The 17,915-nt window shown below is 44.9% G+C and overlaps 1 protein-coding gene across 1 annotated transcript; it reads left to right on the forward strand.

The window, feature by feature from the left end:
- The first annotated feature begins 459 nt into the window (after window positions 1-459).
- AQP3 (aquaporin 3 (Gill blood group)) lies at window positions 460-13,477 on the forward strand. Its single transcript, XM_031611647.2, has 6 exons — window positions 460-672; window positions 9,213-9,339; window positions 9,512-9,649; window positions 10,403-10,521; window positions 10,920-11,137; window positions 11,818-13,477. The coding sequence occupies exons 1-6, from the start codon at window positions 565-567 to the stop codon at window positions 11,984-11,986; spliced, it is 879 nt and encodes a 292-aa protein (XP_031467507.1). The 5' UTR covers window positions 460-564; the 3' UTR covers window positions 11,987-13,477.
- Window positions 13,478-17,915: the final 4,438 nt, after the last annotated feature.

Genomic DNA, 17,915 nt, shown 5'->3' on the forward strand with positions numbered 1-17,915 from the left:
CAGAAACCAGACACCACAAGTGGCACACATCCTGCCAGCAGCCCCAGGGCCACGGATGGGGACAGCTTTTCATCCAGGCAGTCTCATCCAGCTGGTGGGCAGCAATGCCTCTGCCATGCTGTGGTGGGCTTTGGAGAGACTGCAATCTGAAAGCCGGGTAGTGTGATAGTACAGATGGGTAAAGATGTTGTTTGGTCCATAGGTTTGGCTTTTTGGACCTTGGTTAGAGCTGAGGAGAGGCAGTCACGGCCCCATGCAATTGGTGGGATTTGTGTTTGGGTGGGACATCTCTGCCACGTTCAATTCCTCCTTCTGAAAATCTTTTGCTCACCTACATGGGCAATAAGGGCAAAGAAGAAAACAGCCCAGTCCAACTCATGCTGAAAAGGAGGAGGAAAAAAGGGTTTTGAATAGTGTGGAAGGGGTGTGGTCACTGGGTGGGGGTGTGTCAGGCACCGCAAACTTATTTATAAGCAAGAGCCGCTCTGCTGGAGAAGAAACCTTGCTGAGGCTTTGTCAGCTGCTGCTAGTCCCTGACACCACTGGGAAGACACATCAGCTGCGATGGGGAGGCAAAAGGACGTGCTTGCTACCATCGAGGAGCACCTGAGGATCCGAAATAAGTTGGTGCGGCAAGCGCTGGCTGAGTGCCTGGGGACGCTGATCCTGGTGGTGAGTCTGTGCTGGGGTGTGGGGATGTCGCTCTGGTGTGGGGACGTCATCCTGGTGTGGGGACATTGTCCTGCTGCAGGGACTGTGCTGGTCCTGGCACTGTGCTGCTGCTGGGAATTGCAGGTGGATGAGCCCACCTCCCGTGCAACCTGCCTGTTGGCACAGGCGTTATCCATAGAGGATAACCTTGTGCTGTAGGGTGAGCTTCAGGGCTGCTGGCAAGGAGTGGCTTCTGCAGAGCTCAGCAGGTGTTGAGGGGCTGTAGTGTGTCTGTGTGTTCACAAAGCACAGACAGCAGACTCAGCGTTGGAACAAGTGTTTTGCTAGAGATCATGCAAAACTTCCTTTCCCACTCTGTCTTGGAGTATTGTCTTGGCACTGAAATAGTTCAAGTGTTATCATCCAGGCAGTGAAAACCTCACTTTGTTTTCTTTGTGCATCCTGTGAAGAAGAAACGGTCAGAATTTAAACTGCATCAGCAAAATGTCGTACTGCCTGCTGCAGGTCCCCAAGGGTCTTATCAGCAGGGCTGCATGCCACCAGGACAGCCCGTGCTGGCAGCTGATCCCGCCTGCGTGGCAGTGCAAGGCTGTCACTCCCACTACAAAACACATCAGTTTGTAAATGACGACTGCAACAGAACTCTGCCGCCTGCTGTAGTGCTGGGTTTCCAAAGGGACAGGATATAGGGGACAAAGTGGGGTGGATATCTTTGAGGCTGAAGCCTGATTTGAGCAGGTAGGACAGCAGTGAAGGATAGGGATCACACAGTGTAGCAACACTGCAGTGGGGGTATCTCATGTTGGGCGTCCAAAAACGGAGGACTATGCGATGCCCAATGATTTGGTGGTAGCACAGCCAAAATGTGCAGGTGAAACTTCATCTGAAGTAGTGTAAACCCATGTGGTAGAGTGATTGTGGGTTTATTCCTCTCTGTAACTGGTGGTCTGGGGAGAGCACTGATGGACGGAGGGGCTGAAGGCAGAGGAAGGCTGATGAAGCCACATGTGCTCCTGGGGGTCCGACACACTGTCTTGTGCTTTACTTATGGGGAAGAGGGGACTATTGAGTCTTGCACAGGGGTATAAACATGACAATAAAATGCTACCACTCCTAAAAGAAAGCAGCTCTGCACAGTGCAGTGGCCTTATCTCTGGAATGACCCAGCTCTGATGATTTTTAGGATGTGTCCTGTTGGTATCCTAGGGAAGAGTTACTTGGGATAAAGGTGATAAGAAGCTGATAGGAATGTAACCAGCAGAAGGTCTCTGCAGTGTCTCAGGATAGATGCAAGGTAGTTCCTGTGGGAAAGATAATGTCTCCTGCTAGCCAGGTTAGTTCTACTGGATAAATGAGGCACACGTTCAGCTGTGCAAGCTTTCAGAAGGCCTTGTGGTTAAGAAATAAGTTATTCTTTCTGCTGACACAACTTTTCCTTATAGTCTTGCTGCTTTGGGGCGGAGAGGGGTCAGGGTGTGCTCAGAGCCCCAGGAAAGGTTTGGTCCCACTGCTTATCCAGACTCCAAAATGAGAATGGGCACCATTAACCTCAGGGAGCACCACGCTTGCTCTGTTTTCATGTGTGTGTGCAAAAGCAGTTCATCACCTTGTCCAGGACTCCCTGAGCTGGTGCCTGGGACCAAAGAAAATGCTGCTTTTATTGGTGCTCTCAACTCTGTCCCAAAGTGATCCAGGATCACTTCAGCTCCTCTGCAGTGGGAGCTCTGTGCTGTGTGGGAGCAGATGCAGTGGGAGAACTGGGAAGTCCCAGGCGTATTGAACTCTGCCTGGCTGTTAGCATGGAATACAGAGAGGGAAGCTGGTCCCTTGCAGCTGTCCCAGTCTGCTCTTCTGTTCATAAGGAGCTACATACTTTATTAAAAATTAAAATAAATATAATACATATATATTTAATTGCTCCCTATCACCCACATTCCTCTGTATCTTTTTTTATTTCATCAACTGCCCTGAAGGCAGAAGCAAAAGTCTTGGAGTCGTCTTTTTTCCTTATCAGAGGACCTTGGTAGTGGATTCAGCGAGATAATCCCAGGATAGAGATCCTGATCCGGCCTGGAGGGAAAATGGACATTTCTATCCTGCAGAAGTCCCAGCAGGCTGAGCTGAGAGCAAAAGCATTCATCTGCAGCTGAGCCCAGCAAGCACCTTTTGTGGGCTTCAGAGAATGGAATCCATGAAGCTGCTTTTGTGGGAGATGGTGTTGGCTGCATATGAATTTCTCTAGAACCGGGCAGTATTGGGGATGGATTTAAGGCTTGGTATCATTCACACCAAAGTCAACTTCCTGAGCCCAATGTTTAAGTTTGCAGCTTACTTAAGATTGCACTGTATAATGTAGAACTTGTCCTGCCATGGATATTGGAATGGCTTCAGCTTCTTCTCTCCTCCCCTTCACTTGCATAACGGCAGCTCTCTAAAGGTCTTCTACAGCAAAATCTTTTCAGAACCCCATAGTACTTACCTGCTGGTAAGAGTTGTAAAGGCAGCAGAATGTTGCCTAAGAGAAAACACTGCCTTTTTGTTTAAGGTAAGAAAAATAATCCAACTAAGCAGCCATCCTTGAAGAGCAAAAAGGTGAGTTGCTCTGGAGTTGCTGCTCTTGCTATGTGCCTTGCACAACAGAGCTGCACTCTGCTGCTTGTGACCCTCCTGTTACAAGAGTTTAGCGCTGCTTCTGTTTCCTTTGATAGTGAAGATGACAGTCCCTTTCCTCTCCCCCCAACATACACTTTCTGATACGTTAGGTTTGAACTTTCTATCCGTGTCAGAAGCACCTCTTGCTGGAAATAGTTAAGCAATGCAAACACTGAAGGCATTTTCCGACTCACTTGCTGTTTGTGTTATTGCTGTAGCAACTCACTAAAGCGAGATTTCCAACAGCAGGTCTCCATGCTTTCCTTAAAGGCTCGAACTGTTTGTCTTTGTCTGCTGGCTGCAAATACCAAGGCTGTCCCTGTTCAGTTTTAACGTTTGCAGAAGTAATTTGCTATTGTAACTGATTTCCAAGTCAGACTATGATTCACTGCTGCTGAGGCATGAGGAAGGAACAAAACAATTCCTAATTACTTTTCAGCCAGGCTGTGCTGCCTTTGCGGCCAGGTGGGAACTCTTTAGAGTCTGAGTGTGCTGTTAACCACAGAAGCCAAAATAGTAAGGTGGCTGGGATGATCGAGGCAAGGGGAACCTCATCTAACTGCTGGTAGTGCTGCTGCTCTCCACCACCTCTTCCACCAGAAGAGCTCAGAGCTGTTTGTTAACCACCCAAACTATAGCCTTGCTGGCCCAGTGCAGGAGCAGGGAGATTTCTCCTTCCCACAGAGATGAGACCTCAGGCACTACAACTTGCCCTGGTGGGACACAGCTTTCTCCAGCAATGCCCAACACTGTGAGTGAAGCCCAGGTCTTTCTAAGAGCTAAGGCTTCCTTATCTGATGGACATCAGGGATATCAGAATGTGTTCTTGCTTCGGTACGCATGGCGAAGGAACAAACTAAATAACAAGTCTCCCCACTAGTCCCCAACTGCTCTGCTGTAGGTTGCTCAGTTTTTGTGGGTTTTTTTTTTTTTTTTTTTTTTTTGCACTGAGCTCTTTGCAGTGTTAGTGTACATATGGCGTAGCTTCTCTTGGCCCCTCTTATCTCCCCACTCTTGCTCCTCACTTGGCTCCAAGACAGCTCTCAGTGCAGAGGGAGCTGTAACATTACAGACCATCTGAGCCTGCCTTTTGTTCCTATCCAGGCTGGCTGGTAGGTAGCGCTGGTAGGTTCAGCCAAGCTGTGGAATATGATATTTCTCCCTGTTTAGCAACCTCTAAGTCATGACCCACCTGTTTGTTCAAGAGGTGCAGCAGGAAAGGCACAAATGTTTCTCCTTGCACTGCCCCTGTGGCTTTAGGAGGTCCCCGGGACGCATGGGCTTTGAGGCTGAGGAAGGCCCATGCACACTGGGCTCCTCTCAGGGTTCCTTCCCCTGGATTATCCCCAGGATCTGATTGCCCTTATGTCACCTTTGCTGTCCACTGGAGGGCAGCAGGGGCTGAGCCGCTCTTCCCATGCACTTGTTTGTTTGCTTGTTTTTTGCAGGCTGAAGGGTAAAGATGCAGCTCAGGTAATAATAGTCCTTCTGGGCTATGCCAACAAAATTTTCCTGTCTTGATTTAGAGATCAGTTGGTCTGAAATCCAAGAACAAATCCATCCAGGCCTTTTGTGTTGCACCTGAAGGCGTGAAAGGGCACCAACAAAGGAAAGAGGGCAGGAGAGGGAGGGAACCTGGCTGCTGTGCTCTCTTCCACCTGAGTTCATCAACAGAACTGTTTTGGTCAGGATTTGTCCATGAACTTAGTAACCCTTCGCTCTTCATTAGCTCTTTCAAACATGTTTGTGTCCTTCAAAGCCCTCTCCTAAGAGCTATGACAAACTCCAGGGCTTCTCTGCCAGGGGGAGGACAGAATTTTGTCACCTTGGGTGGAAAAGCCACATGGACCATCCCAACCACAACCTGGACACAGGGAGTTTGATTTTTTCTGAGTATGAAATTACACCCAGCAACCTGCTGCTGGCTGTCTCCTCCCTTTTTCAACCCCTGGAGTCTGCCAGCCCCTTCATCCCTGAACCAGTTCAACTCACTGATCCTGCAGAACATGGTATGTTCCTATTAATTTTCCACAGCACAGCAAGTTGGATCAGCTCATGAGGAAAGAGGAGTGAGAAGCTTTCTTGTTGGCCATGAAAGCCATTAGATCTGTTTGAGACAGTTAGACAAAATTAGGGAGCTGTTTTCCATTAACATGGTTAATGGTGCATCGACCTCAACTCCTGGGAGAGTAGCTTTAATACATCTGAGTAATGGCTTGTTGCAATCATTTTATTAGTACTTAAAAAAACACTTGTCTAATGGGTCATGGGGATATAACAGCTGACGGCTGCACGCTGCCTTGTGAGGGACTCACCTGAGTTTTTGCTGGTTGAGATGTTTTTCTGGTAATGTAAAAACTATATGTTGGCAGCAGATTATTAAAACCAAGAATGAAGGATCATATTTCCTTGGATGTGCACATCTATCTCCTGACCATAATGGTCACTCACATCCATTGCATGAGCTTAAGTCCATGGATTTTAATTGAATAAATGCTGTTGTATTTGATATAATCTTCCTTGCTTTACAACTCAAGCTAGATGCTCCTGAACTCTGTAAGTAGTGGGAAACAAAGACTTAAGAAAACAGAATGGTCAGGGTATCCTGTCTTGTATGGCCTGAGAGAAGAAATTGGAGGGAAAACTAAAACAAAGAGTGGAATTGAAAATGTGTGATCATAAGTTTTGTCAGTTACATCACTTATATGGTCATTTACCACAACAAAACAATAGGCTCCTGGCAGTGCAAAGATTTGGAAAAGTGGATCATGACAAAATCTGTCACAGAGGATGGTGAACTTTGATCTCTATCCCCGTGAGCAGCATGGTAGATCACTGTGACACGTGACGTGCTTCAGGTATGTCATCCAGGCTCTAACATATCTGTCACTGCCTTTTTAGGGGTCTTGAAAGATACAGGAAAGTGTTACTGAGTTGGTGGGATTTGTTCTGCCTAATCTTAGACAGGAAAGTTCAGAGTTGAACTTAGCCTGAGTGCTGACTACATCAGTGGGGAAAATGAGACCCTAAATCAAACCGATTGACTTGATTTAGATCCCGTGTTGGGAGGTTGGGCTCCATTCCATATGCTGCCATTTCTCCTCACTGCATGTGAAGGTCATCCAAGATGACTGTATCAGTCATAAAACAAAATGATTAAAGGTGCAAAATAAATCTCACTACAGGCAATCATATATTTTACACATATCTGGTGATAGTAACTGTAGATTTTGCATCTGCAAGAATTGGAACTGTATCCCTCCGGACAACATAACCACCTGGTACACCTATCAAAGCTGCCCCTACACCTGGCCTGTGCAATTGTTTTGTTGGCTGCCACCCAGTGCTGCCAGCTTGTATCAAATGCTCTCATGTAAAACCATTTGCCACAAGAGCAGGGTTGAGCATGGTTTGGATTCATGTATGGGAATGTGTTCATGCTTAAAGGACTCTGCTGATGTGGGATGGAATTGCATACACGCATATCAAACCTCAAATTTGTCCCTAAATATTACCTTACTTTTTAATTTTAATCTACTTAGAATCATTTTTTCTACTGTTATGCTGAATTAAGCCAAGCAGTACTTAGGGCAAATCTGATAAGTAATTGTAATGCTCCTGTGGAGTGGCTCCAGGGTGTTTTTGCATGGCTCATAGACTCTCTTCTGAGAAAAAGCTGGGGAGCTATTCCTAGGTGTAGGATGGCAGAGAGGAGGATGAAGAATAGCTTCTTGGGAAACACCAGAGCTGGAATTCCTCCAGTTTGAGAGAAGACCTTTGTGAATAAGTGCAGTCGCAGATGGTGGAATGGAGAACTTTGTGGTTTCTATGACCAAAATTATGTGTGTCTGATGAACCAACCACCATCCACTTGCAGAACTGCCAGTTCCTTCAGAGTGAATAACACAAATTCCATCATCAGTGGGAATAAGCTTGATCTAGTGGGTAGCAACCCTGCCCACAGCAAGGGACTGGAACTAGGTGATCTTTAAGGTCCCTTCCAACCCAACCCATTCTGTGATTCTATCATTACAGTTTACAGTAAACTGGGGCCAACCCTGCCAAACTCAGCTACCTTTTGCAGCTTTTTCTGGGCTCACCTCCTGGTCAGACTGATATGCTTTATGGCTGTAGAGAGACAAACACCATAGCCAAGTACTCTGTCCAAAACTCTGCCCAGTGTGTGCTGAGACTCCTCTGGGAAGGAACAGATGTCACCCTGGTCATTAGCAAGTTTTTCTTTGCTCACTTGTAGCTATGCTTCTCTCATGGTTTGGACAAAGCTGGCAATGATAGCTCTGTTTGCTACACAACAACTCATCTTTTCTGTCCTCGCACAGGTATCTCCTCTGCTGTGGTTTTCCAAGTGAGAATCTTGATATGAGGACAAGGAATGGGCTGCTATGTACTCAGTAGAAAGCAGTACTGGATATCATTTTGTTAACTAACAAGTTCTACAGGTTCCTTTGTTCTTCCAACAGAGGGTCCGGTGCCAAGAGGTACCTGAGTACAGAGTGTCCACTTCATGAGTCAGCCTGCAGCCTACTTGGCCACTCCTTTTCCAGCAGATTGAGTGCAATGTTTTCTTAGTAATTCATCAGTCACTGAGGGGATGAACTAGCTGTGTTTTGGCTTTGCCCTTCAACTGTATTGTGTGTTGCTCAACAGGTATACCCATTGACAGGGGAGGTGAAGAGATCCACTCCCGCCTCCCTGATGCCTATTTGGTGGTTTATCCACTAAGAGCAGATACTGCCTTTGTGGCAGTTGAGTAATCTTGGAATAATGGAATTTATAGGAGCAGAAGATCTTGATAGGTGGACAGACATGGGCACAAGTTCTAGGCACTAGCCTTGAGGATCTTGATGTTATCCCTGTCATAGTTTAAGGATGCTCTCAGTATCTAGTGATGAGACCATCCCTGGTATACACTGAGAATCTGTTCAGGTTAAGCCAGTGGAAGATAAAAGCATACAGAAGATTAGGACTAGGGCTCCTTAAAATATATGGTGGATAGTGGAGAGACATGGCTAGGAGGAGGCATTCATCTGGGTGATTGATGAACTGAACTGCCAGGGGAAACTGGTCTGGGCTGGAGTGAGCATAGGAAGTATGGCTTCTGGATGTGATTGGGAAAAGAAGAATCACCCATTTAGAGCTAATGTCTTTCCTGAGCACGTGCCTCCTTTAGCAATTAGGCAACACTACTTATCACCCAACAAAAATAGGTTGTTACCCAGAGTGCTTGATGCTTGTTGGTGTTGCAGAGACAGAACAGTTTTGTTGCCCTGACCTCTTCCTACATGACTTTGCCATAGGAAGGATCTCATTGTGTCGAGGTGGTGTGGGCTGTGCTCAAATTGCCTGTGGCAGGGAGCAAACCTTGGGGATGGGACAAGCATAGGTACCTCAGCTCAGGAAGGCAACCTCAATCCTTCAGCCATGGCTTGAAAGGAATGTCCCTGAATGCCAGCTTGAACATAGCCTTCTTCAGCCATGTCTTTATATCCAGGCAATAGCAAAACTGTGCCCTGCCAATCTATGTGCAATTATTAGCCCTTTTTAACAGCAGAGAGTTTAGGCCCCTTATCTGAGCAATGATTCTTCTCGTCTACCTTTAGCCACCATATATTTGGATGTTTGGACAAAGTTGTCCAGTCTCCTGGAGATGTAAACTGTGAGCTGATGTATCTTTAACTTTCTTTTGGTCATGGATTCAGTTTACCCAGCCAGGAGGCAGGCTTTCCTTGTGACTTTTCTGAAGCTTTGAGTTATGAGTGTGCTGCAACAGTCTCTGCAGGTGTAAGCAGAGCAGTCAAGAGTGTTGGTCAGCAACTGGCCCTGATGTAAACCACAGAAGGTAATTTCAGTCTGTTCTTGTCTTTCAGCTCTTCGGCTGTGGCTCTGTTGCACAGATCGTGCTCAGCAGAGGGACCCATGGAGGTTTCCTGACTGTCAATCTCGCCTTTGGCTTTGCTGTGATGCTTGGTATTTTGATCGCAGGCCAGGTGTCAGGTATGTTGTGTCTCCGTGTGTGGGCTGGATCTCACTTGTGAGAACTTGTGATACTTGTGTAGACCTGGATGGCTGCACTTTTCCTATGTGGCACTTTTCCTATGTGCCATGGCTCATCTCTTGGATTCAAGTTCTGCCCATAAAAGTGCATTAACCTTTTGTCTTTCTGCAGGTGGACACCTGAACCCAGCTGTCACTTTTGCTATGTGCTTCTTGGCCCGAGAGCCCTGGATCAAGCTACCTGTTTATGCCCTGGCCCAGACACTTGGAGCTTTCCTAGGAGCTGGCATAGTCTTTGGGCTCTACCATGGTAGGTCAGAAAGTGTGTATGATATGCACAGGTCTTTGCTGCCTAGATTAAAGCATATCTCCCAGAAATGTTGCTGAAACAATAGCAATGATAGAAACTTAACATCTGTGCATTTTTCCAGAGTCATTTTATCCTCGTGTTTTTTGTGTAATAAATAAAGACTTCACTTGGATTTTTTTTCTGCATAGTCTAAATACTACTGGAGACAGTCAGACTTCTAGCAACTTTGGCAGCCCTTGTCAGGCATTCTACATCTTGAAAAACAATGTGGAAATCCAGTTACTCATGAGTGTATTTCTCTTTTCACGGTGCTTCTTATTACAGCAAAAGATAAGAACTGATCACTTTGTGCTGATCAGTAAAAGGTTTAATACTGCTAACTCCAGACAAAGCACTTAGCAATGCTCAGGATTTAATGAATGCTAGAGCTAATTGGTGTTCTTGATGGAATGGCATGAGGAGAGTGTCAGTGGGTATGAAGATACAAATCCTCTGTAATAATGAGTTTACTGCAGTATGGAATCATAAAAAATCCCGAGTTGGAAGGGAGACACAAGAATCACTGAGTCCAACTCCTGGCCCAACACAGGACCACTCGGAATTTAATCTGAGAGCATTGTTTAGATTGTTCTGAGCAAAATCTGAGATTTTGACTTCTGTAGCACCACAGGCATTTAGGCATCTTGTAGGGGGGAATTAGAATTCGGATTAATGTTTACTGGGCTTTGACTGGTGCTTTTTCTCCACCTCCAGATGCCATCTGGGCTTTTGGCTCCAACCACCTGTATGTAACAGGAGAGAATGCCACAGCTGGTATCTTTGCCACCTACCCATCTCAGCATCTGAATGTTGTGAATGGATTCTTTGATCAGGTAAGAAAGTGCTTGGAGGGTGCCAGAACTTGAAGAGAGAGATTTTGGGTTTGTTCTGGCCTTTTCATTTAGTCAGAGAATGCATCACAGCCTGGAAGCATATTCTGGAAGATGTCTTCAGCTGATTTGGCTGCTTACACAGTTATTGATAGCTCTTCTGTGTGCAGGGAAAAGGTGTAGGCACAAAGGAATCTATCAGCTGCTAGGAGGAGCATGTTCCGTCATCCCTTTCCCAACTGGGCACTCAGTCTAATTCTGACAGTGCCATGAGATGTTTTATTGTAGCTTTTCCACTTTAGAGAATGACTCTTAAAACCATGGAACTTCATAAGAGTTAAGTAACTTGGTTAAAAGATTAGTCTGGATTAAATTCTTCTTTCTGATTTTTCCCTTCTCAGTTCATTGGCACTGCTTCCCTGATTGTTTGTGTCTTGGCTATCGTGGATCCCTACAACAACCCTGTTCCCACGGGGCTGGAAGCTTTCACAGTTGGCTTTGTTGTCCTCGTTATTGGAACTTCCATGGGCTTCAACTCTGGCTATGCTGTCAACCCTGCCAGAGACTTTGGGCCTCGTCTCTTCACAGCCATTGCTGGATGGGGCACTGAAGTGTTCTGGTAAGAGCTTGCCAATGAAACCTTTGTGCATCAAGGGGGAAAAAAAGTTACAGATTCAAGTAGGTGGTACCTCTGGCACCAGAGAGAATCTTAGCACCCCTGAAGGTGTCTTTGGAATGTGTAAACCTCTTTATAAGACACAGTCTGCTCTGCTTTGATTTCTTAAAAAATCATAGAACTACAACAGTTTCCAGCAAATTAATGAACTTTGGGGAGGAAATCTCAGAGATGAGAAGCTCAGGTGCACCTTGAACATGATCTTGTCCACTTTTTTTTGATGGAAGGAAGTGCAAGTCGTTTGTTACATTTTGTTGAACCTGGAGAAAACTCAGAACTCTGAGCAGCAGAGGCTGTATGTTGTAAAGGAGTACTTTCCTGCAGGCAGTAGGAGGGAAGTGAAAGTGCCTAGCTCAGACAGTGATGGTTTCTCTACTTTCTTGGTGGAGAGAGAGTTCTAGAAGTCCTGGAAACAGCTGCTCTGAAGTGCTTGTCCCCAGAACTTGCAGCAAGAGGCAGCAACTGCCTTGGATGTTGCTGTGGACATAGGGTTACTGTTGTCTTGCATGTCAAAGGAGATGTTTGCAAATAATCAGATTTTGCATTATTCCAGGCTGAAACACAAGTATCCTAATGCTTAGGCTGGAATTCTTAACCTTGTGCATTTTCTTCTTGTTTTCCAGGACTGGTAAGCAGTGGTGGTGGGTTCCAATTGTTGCTCCTTTCCTCGGGGCCATTGCAGGAGTGATAGTCTACCAGCTGATGATTGGATGTCATGATGAGCCTTCTCCACCTGCCTCTGAGCAGGAGACAGTCAAGCTGGCCAATGTGAAGCACAAGGAGAGGGTCTGAGAAAGCTGCCATTCAGATGTGGCAGATGTTCATTACTCAGGACTGTAGCTGGTGAAGAGGAGGGAGGAGTTAAGAAGAGCTTCAACAAGAACAGGAAGAGTTTTTTTTTGTCTTGAGTTATTCTAGTCTTTAATTTTTTTTTTAATTTTTTTTTTTTTATATCCCTGATGCACTTGCTTTAGATACTTTCCTATGTGCCTTTACCTTCCATGCAGTATCATATAATCTTTCCCTACTATCTTTCCATCTTGAAGGGGGTTGAGAATTTTAGGAGACAGGAGAGAAGCAAGCATTGCTGTCCAACAACTCTAGCATGGGCCTCATGAATCAGGAATAAGGGGCTCTATTGGGCTGCTTTGCTGTCTTGGCCTTTGAGCTTGGCAAACTGCTTCCATCTGAACATGTGCCCCATCTGCAGAGTGGGGACCATGCAAAACAGAAATTGTTTTTCTGGTGTGGATTATCCTGAGAAAAAATTGCCTGCGGTTCTATGATGGATCAAGTTCATGCTTGGTGTTGCTCTAAAGTCGGTGACTTGACACCAGGAATGGACTTATCTACAATATTTTAATTGGCTAAAATTTTCATTTCTCCGAAGAGCTTACAAAATCAATCCATTGATCCAGGAGCAGAGAGTCAGAACAGATAGCGAGAATGCACTGGATTTTAATATAATACTATGACAAAATGTTTACAAGCCACAGCATCCTGGTGTTCTAATCACAGTTTTCAATCTTGCCAACTCATGGAAGACAAAACATAGGAAATCTTTGTTTTAGTCAGGGGATAACCTGGAAAGAAAGCTTGGTTCCCATTAGCAGCCTTTCTTATTAATCAGCTTTGTATATAAATTGCAAGCAGCTAATAGCCAAGTTCCACTGAAAGCATGGTGTTGCTAAAGTTGTGTGTGTTGATGTAAATTTCACAATAGTATTTTTTTTATAGAGATATATAAATGCACTCCTTAAAAAGCTGTTACTACAAAACAAGATGGGGATCATTTAATTTAAAGATGTGTGGGAACTACCTATTCTCTGACAGCTTTGAGACAACTGTTGGGTTTGCCCAAGACAGCTTTAGATTTTGGCACAGTGTGATTGGAGCATTTAGTTTTCTACCTTGCAGAATTGTGGGGGCATCCCTGGCACTCAGGACTCTTCTACCACATTTTTTCTGATGAGGGTCTGAGTTCAGACACCTCTGGCTCCTATAGCACCAGTGTGTCAGAGGATGGCTGGCTCTCTCAGTGCTATACAGAGTGTTTGAAACAAACAGTATCAGTTGTGAAAGAATTTGTAGGTCCCATGCTTCTGTCTTAGAGAAACTCTTTTGAAGGCATTTTCTTTAATGCGTGAATTCTTTGAAATATGAACTTTGTACACATTTCCAGTCACTAAAACAATGTATTCTTTTTTTGTTGTTGTTTTTTTTTTTTTTTTTCCTTTTTATGAAATAAAATGTTAATACCCACATTGTAAGATGTCAGTGCCTGTTTTATTTTTAAGCTCTGGACAGTAAACTTTGCCATGATAAGGAAGTTGTCAGGAACAAAAGCTTCCTCAAACCCCTTTCCTCTCTGCAGCCCGCGTTAGCAAAAGTGAATTAACCCCTTCAGGCAGTGTATCCATACGTAATGTGGTGCTGTATTCCTTTCACTTCGGAGGTAGGTAGGAGAAGATGCAGTGCCTGAGCTAATTACTTCCTTGCACAATGTAGAGAACATAAGTAATGCACACCTGAGCCCACTGCTCAAAGAACTGCACAGTCCTTCCTGCCTATGTTCTCTGTAAATAAAAGTGTTGTTGCTGATTTATGTCCTGCTGTGTTTTTCCTCTGTCAGCTGTACAGCCTTAAAAAAAGTCTATAACTTCCCACATGGTGCCATCTGAACAGTTCAGTGAAGTTGGATTAATGTGATTTGCTTCAATTCACCAACTAGAAATCAAGTGATTTTTAGCAAGAAATCTGTTTGTTCAGTGTGCTGTCCTTGTCCCATTTCTGCCGCTTTGTTCCATTTCTGTCTTGAAAGTTTATCCCTCAAAACCTGTTTAAAGGCCTTGTGTACTGTCGCAATCAATTCACGTAGCTGCAGGGATCGCTTTCCCTTTTTCTCGAGGGCTGTGTCCTTTTCTCACTCTTCTACCACTTCAGCTGAAATTCTTACCACAGACGCGATGACTGTGGACTCCAGAATTGCTGTTTTTCTTTCAGTGTGTGCTCTGTACCATTTCCTCCTGCTCCCGTCTGAGCCTTTTCCTATAACCTTGCCTTACTTTTGCCTCAGTGTTCTATTTTGGAATCTTTATTAAAACTGCAGCAAAACACCAACCTCTTTCAGGCCAAATCTTGACTATCTTTTGTCTTAGCCACGTTCCCACTGTGTAGGTCTTCCTCCCTCTGGGGATCTGTTGGAGTGCCAAGTGCAGCTGAACAGATCCTCAGCCCAAGTTGAGTGGATGGGAGCTAAGCAGTTTTATGTCCCTTTCCAAAAAGGTCTTGCCCATATTATCCACGCATGTGGCAACCCTGTGAAGAAAGCACTGCATTGGGTAGTTTCACATGCCAGATTTCAGGAACTACTATTTGAGTGTGGGGAGGAAAAGACAAGATTAATTGCAGACAGCAGCATCCCAGGCAGCAGGCACCCTTAAGTTGCTGCAAATTGTGATTGTTTGTTTTCAGTTTAGTTGCCTAATATTTATTTTTTGTCCTTTTTCTAATCTTTCCCTTTCTCGTGCCTAAATTTCAAAACAACAAATCATCATGTTCTCAATACTGTGCCTTTGCAGTTCTTGGAGAAGTTAAGACTCACCTGGCCAAATAACGACTGCTAGGTTTTAGGTCAGAAGAATTCCAACCATCAGGCTCTTGAAATATACTTAGTATGTAGGAAGAAATAAATCTGCAATTCAAACTATTCATGCTTGACAGGGAGAATATTTAGCCACTAGAACAAAGATGTTGTGGAATGTCTATTGTGCGAGGGTTTCAAATTAAGACTGGCTTGCAAAAAGGTGTCTCACTTAAACAGCAAGCTCTTCTCCAAGAGCAAGTCCCTCTGGAGGAAATTCCCAGACCTCTATATTACAGAAGGTCAAGTAGACGGGAAAGGTCCCCTCTGGCTTTAAAACCTATGAAATTTATAAGGAATAGTGGCCAAGAGTTCAGTTCCTCTTGTCAGCTGGCTCTGAGTTCTTTGCTGCAGGTGCTGTGGTGGGGATGGGAGTAAAGCACTGACTCCTTCTGCACTGCTTTTCTATCCCAAAGTGAGTTTCAGCTCTCATCTGCCAGCAGTGAGTACTGGGGATTCAGGAACTGGCTGGCACTTGGCTGGTGTGGTGACACTGCCCCAGGGCAGGTTTCCACTTACGATCAAAAAGAATCAGCATAGACACTTCAGCTGCTTGCTCTCTTCCCTTTTCCCCACCACCTTCCTCTTGGTTCATGACATCCTCTTCCATCCAAAAGAGATACCTGGTAACTATATGAGAAAGTGGGACTGAGACAAGGTCATCATGTGGGAGAATATCTGAAACTGTTTCAAGGCTGCTATCTCAGGACAGGCCAACGGAGAAGAGAAGATGAGGCTCTGTTGTTGGATATCATTGGCAAGGACCAGGCATTATTGGCAAGTGCTGTCTTCTCTACGTCCTTGGCAGTTCTGCATGCTCATGTCATGCTTGGACTTCCATGACCCCCAAGTTTCTGCCCTCATCATGTACCTCAAGGTAGAAAGCAGTCATAGCCCACATGCCCAATTCCAGCATGACCAGAGTTCTGGTGTGTCCAGGGCTTCTGAGCCTGTGGGCATCATTGTGAGAATCACTGAATCATTAAGGCTGGAAATGACCACAAAGATCATTTAGTCCGACTGTCAATCCACCACCACCACATAGGAGCCTCTGTAGGCTTGTAGGTGCCTTAGATGTGTGTCTCATTAAGCCGCCTTTTCATTATTTACTGTGTGAAGTACAATAAAAATCCTTCCTGGCAGCACAAATTCCATTCTGAGCAGGAAGTTCCTCTTCACTTTGCCCAATTCAGCTCCAGTTCAGAAGCAACAATTCCCATGAGGGGTTTCTCTGGATGCAGTGTGCACGTGAGGGAGAATGAGAGAGTTCAAGGCAAAGGATGCAGCCCAGCTGCTGTCATGTGGCTTCTCACTGCTGCAATTCAGCTGAAGAAATGAGCATGGCCATCTCACTCCAGGGGGCTGGAGAACAATTATATAGCCAAATGAGTTTATCAAAATGAAAATATTTCCATGTGTAGCCATATAATGGCAATTAAAAAGCCACACTGGAAAGGAAACATCAATAGCAGAAAGCTGTGAAAGACACACAGAGAGAAACTCAATCGTTTTAAAGGGCAGTGGTTTTATTTAAGAAGCAGCTGATACCTCCTGACAGCAAAGTTTTGCAGCACGTGTATTGTATTTAACATATCGTGAAGAAATGTATTTAAGATTAAGAAAGATTTGAAGATATTTTTCTACTTGCAACATTAAGGAGACTTCTTAAGGTTTCCCCCAGTGTTCTAACAGCAGCCTGAAGAAGGAATGAAAAGGGGAGTTCCCTCATTAAGCAAGCTTAAGGCTAAAAACTTGATTTGGATCCATTGTTCCTAAAATTTCTAGTGGATTTAAAAGTCAGCAATCAAAAGCATCAGGACTTCATAAATACACCTTGGATAGAAGACCAGCCCAGCTGCACAAAGTGGACATTCAAGTAGATATACACATACCCGAAAGACTTGGTGACATGGAATTTTTCAGGTTTTGAAATCCAATATAAACAACACATTAAAAAGCTCAAGGACTATGGGGAGAAACAGCACTGCACACACCTCAGGAATGGGATTTGGATCTCGAATCCATCTATAAATCATAGAATCATTTCAGTTGGAAAAGATCTCTAAGATTTAGTCCAACCATAAACCCATCCCCATTATGCTCACTAACCATGTCCCTCAGTGTGACATCTCCACATTTCTTGAACACCTCCAAAGACAGTGATTCTGCAACTCCAACCTTCATCACAGACTATGCTTCCTGGAGACTTTCAAGGCCTGGCTGAACCACAGTCTGAGCAGCTGACTGAGCTGTGGATGCCGCTGTTCACTGCAGGGCAGTTGGACTAGATGACCTTCTATGTCCCTTCTAACTCTGAGGATTCTATGACTGTAATATGTTTGTGCTGCTCTGCCAGTGCACGTGGCTCCAATCCCAGGGACCAAGTAGGAAGCTCAGCTCTCTCTGCTGATGAGTGGGAAGGATGCTTGTTCCTCTGGAGCATGGCCAATGGGCATCATTTATCTGCTGTCCTACTGGCTGAGGCTAAGTGACATTGACAGTGAAAAACAGTTTTACTTAAAAGCCACACTGGGGAACAGATTGGCTCACTCATGCCCCAGTAGCTGCAGCACATTTCTCTGTCCAGAAGGAGCATGGGAATCAGCAGAGGACATAGAAAGAGTCTTGAAGCCTTCACATGATCTGCAGCTTTTTAGTTGGGTGAGATCTCTCCAGCAGACACTTTTTACTTAAACTTGAGATAGTTGCTCTTCAATGTCTGTCTGAGAGCAGATCTGAGGAGAAATGCCTATTAGCATGGCATCTCCCCAGCAGAACCTGTCCAGCTGGGGTTGATCCAGGCTCTGACATTGGAGGTAAATGGAAGAAAATGAAATAAATGGAAGGAAGGTAACAAGGAGAATAAGCACTCAGGTTCAAGATGCCAACTAGCACAGACTTCCAGAAATGTAATATGAAACATGCTGACTGAGATAGTTGTTTTATTGGTTATGGAATCATGGAATCATAGCAAGTTTGAACTTGAAGGGACCCTTAAAGACCATGTAGTCCAACTCCCCTGTAATGAACAGGGATGTCTGCAGCTTGATTTGGGTGGTCATAGGTCCATCCAGCCTG

The sequence above is a fragment of the Phasianus colchicus genome, chromosome Z, assembly GCF_987193195.1.
Source record: "Phasianus colchicus chromosome Z, bPhaCol1.hap1.1, whole genome shotgun sequence".
In the NCBI taxonomy this organism is placed as follows: Eukaryota; Metazoa; Chordata; class Aves; order Galliformes; family Phasianidae; genus Phasianus; species Phasianus colchicus.

Bases quoted from the DNA above. Each gene is read 5' to 3' on its own strand.
- AQP3 (XM_031611647.2), top strand. From the start codon at position 565: ATGGGGAGGCAAAAGGACGTGCTTGCTACCATCGAGGAGCACCTGAGG. The intron at 10,522-10,919 runs GTAAGAAAGTGC...TTCCCTTCTCAG, and splicing joins TGAATGGATTCTTTGATCAG to TTCATTGGCACTGCTTCCCT. The intron at 11,138-11,817 runs GTAAGAGCTTGC...CTTGTTTTCCAG, and splicing joins TGGGGCACTGAAGTGTTCTG to GACTGGTAAGCAGTGGTGGT.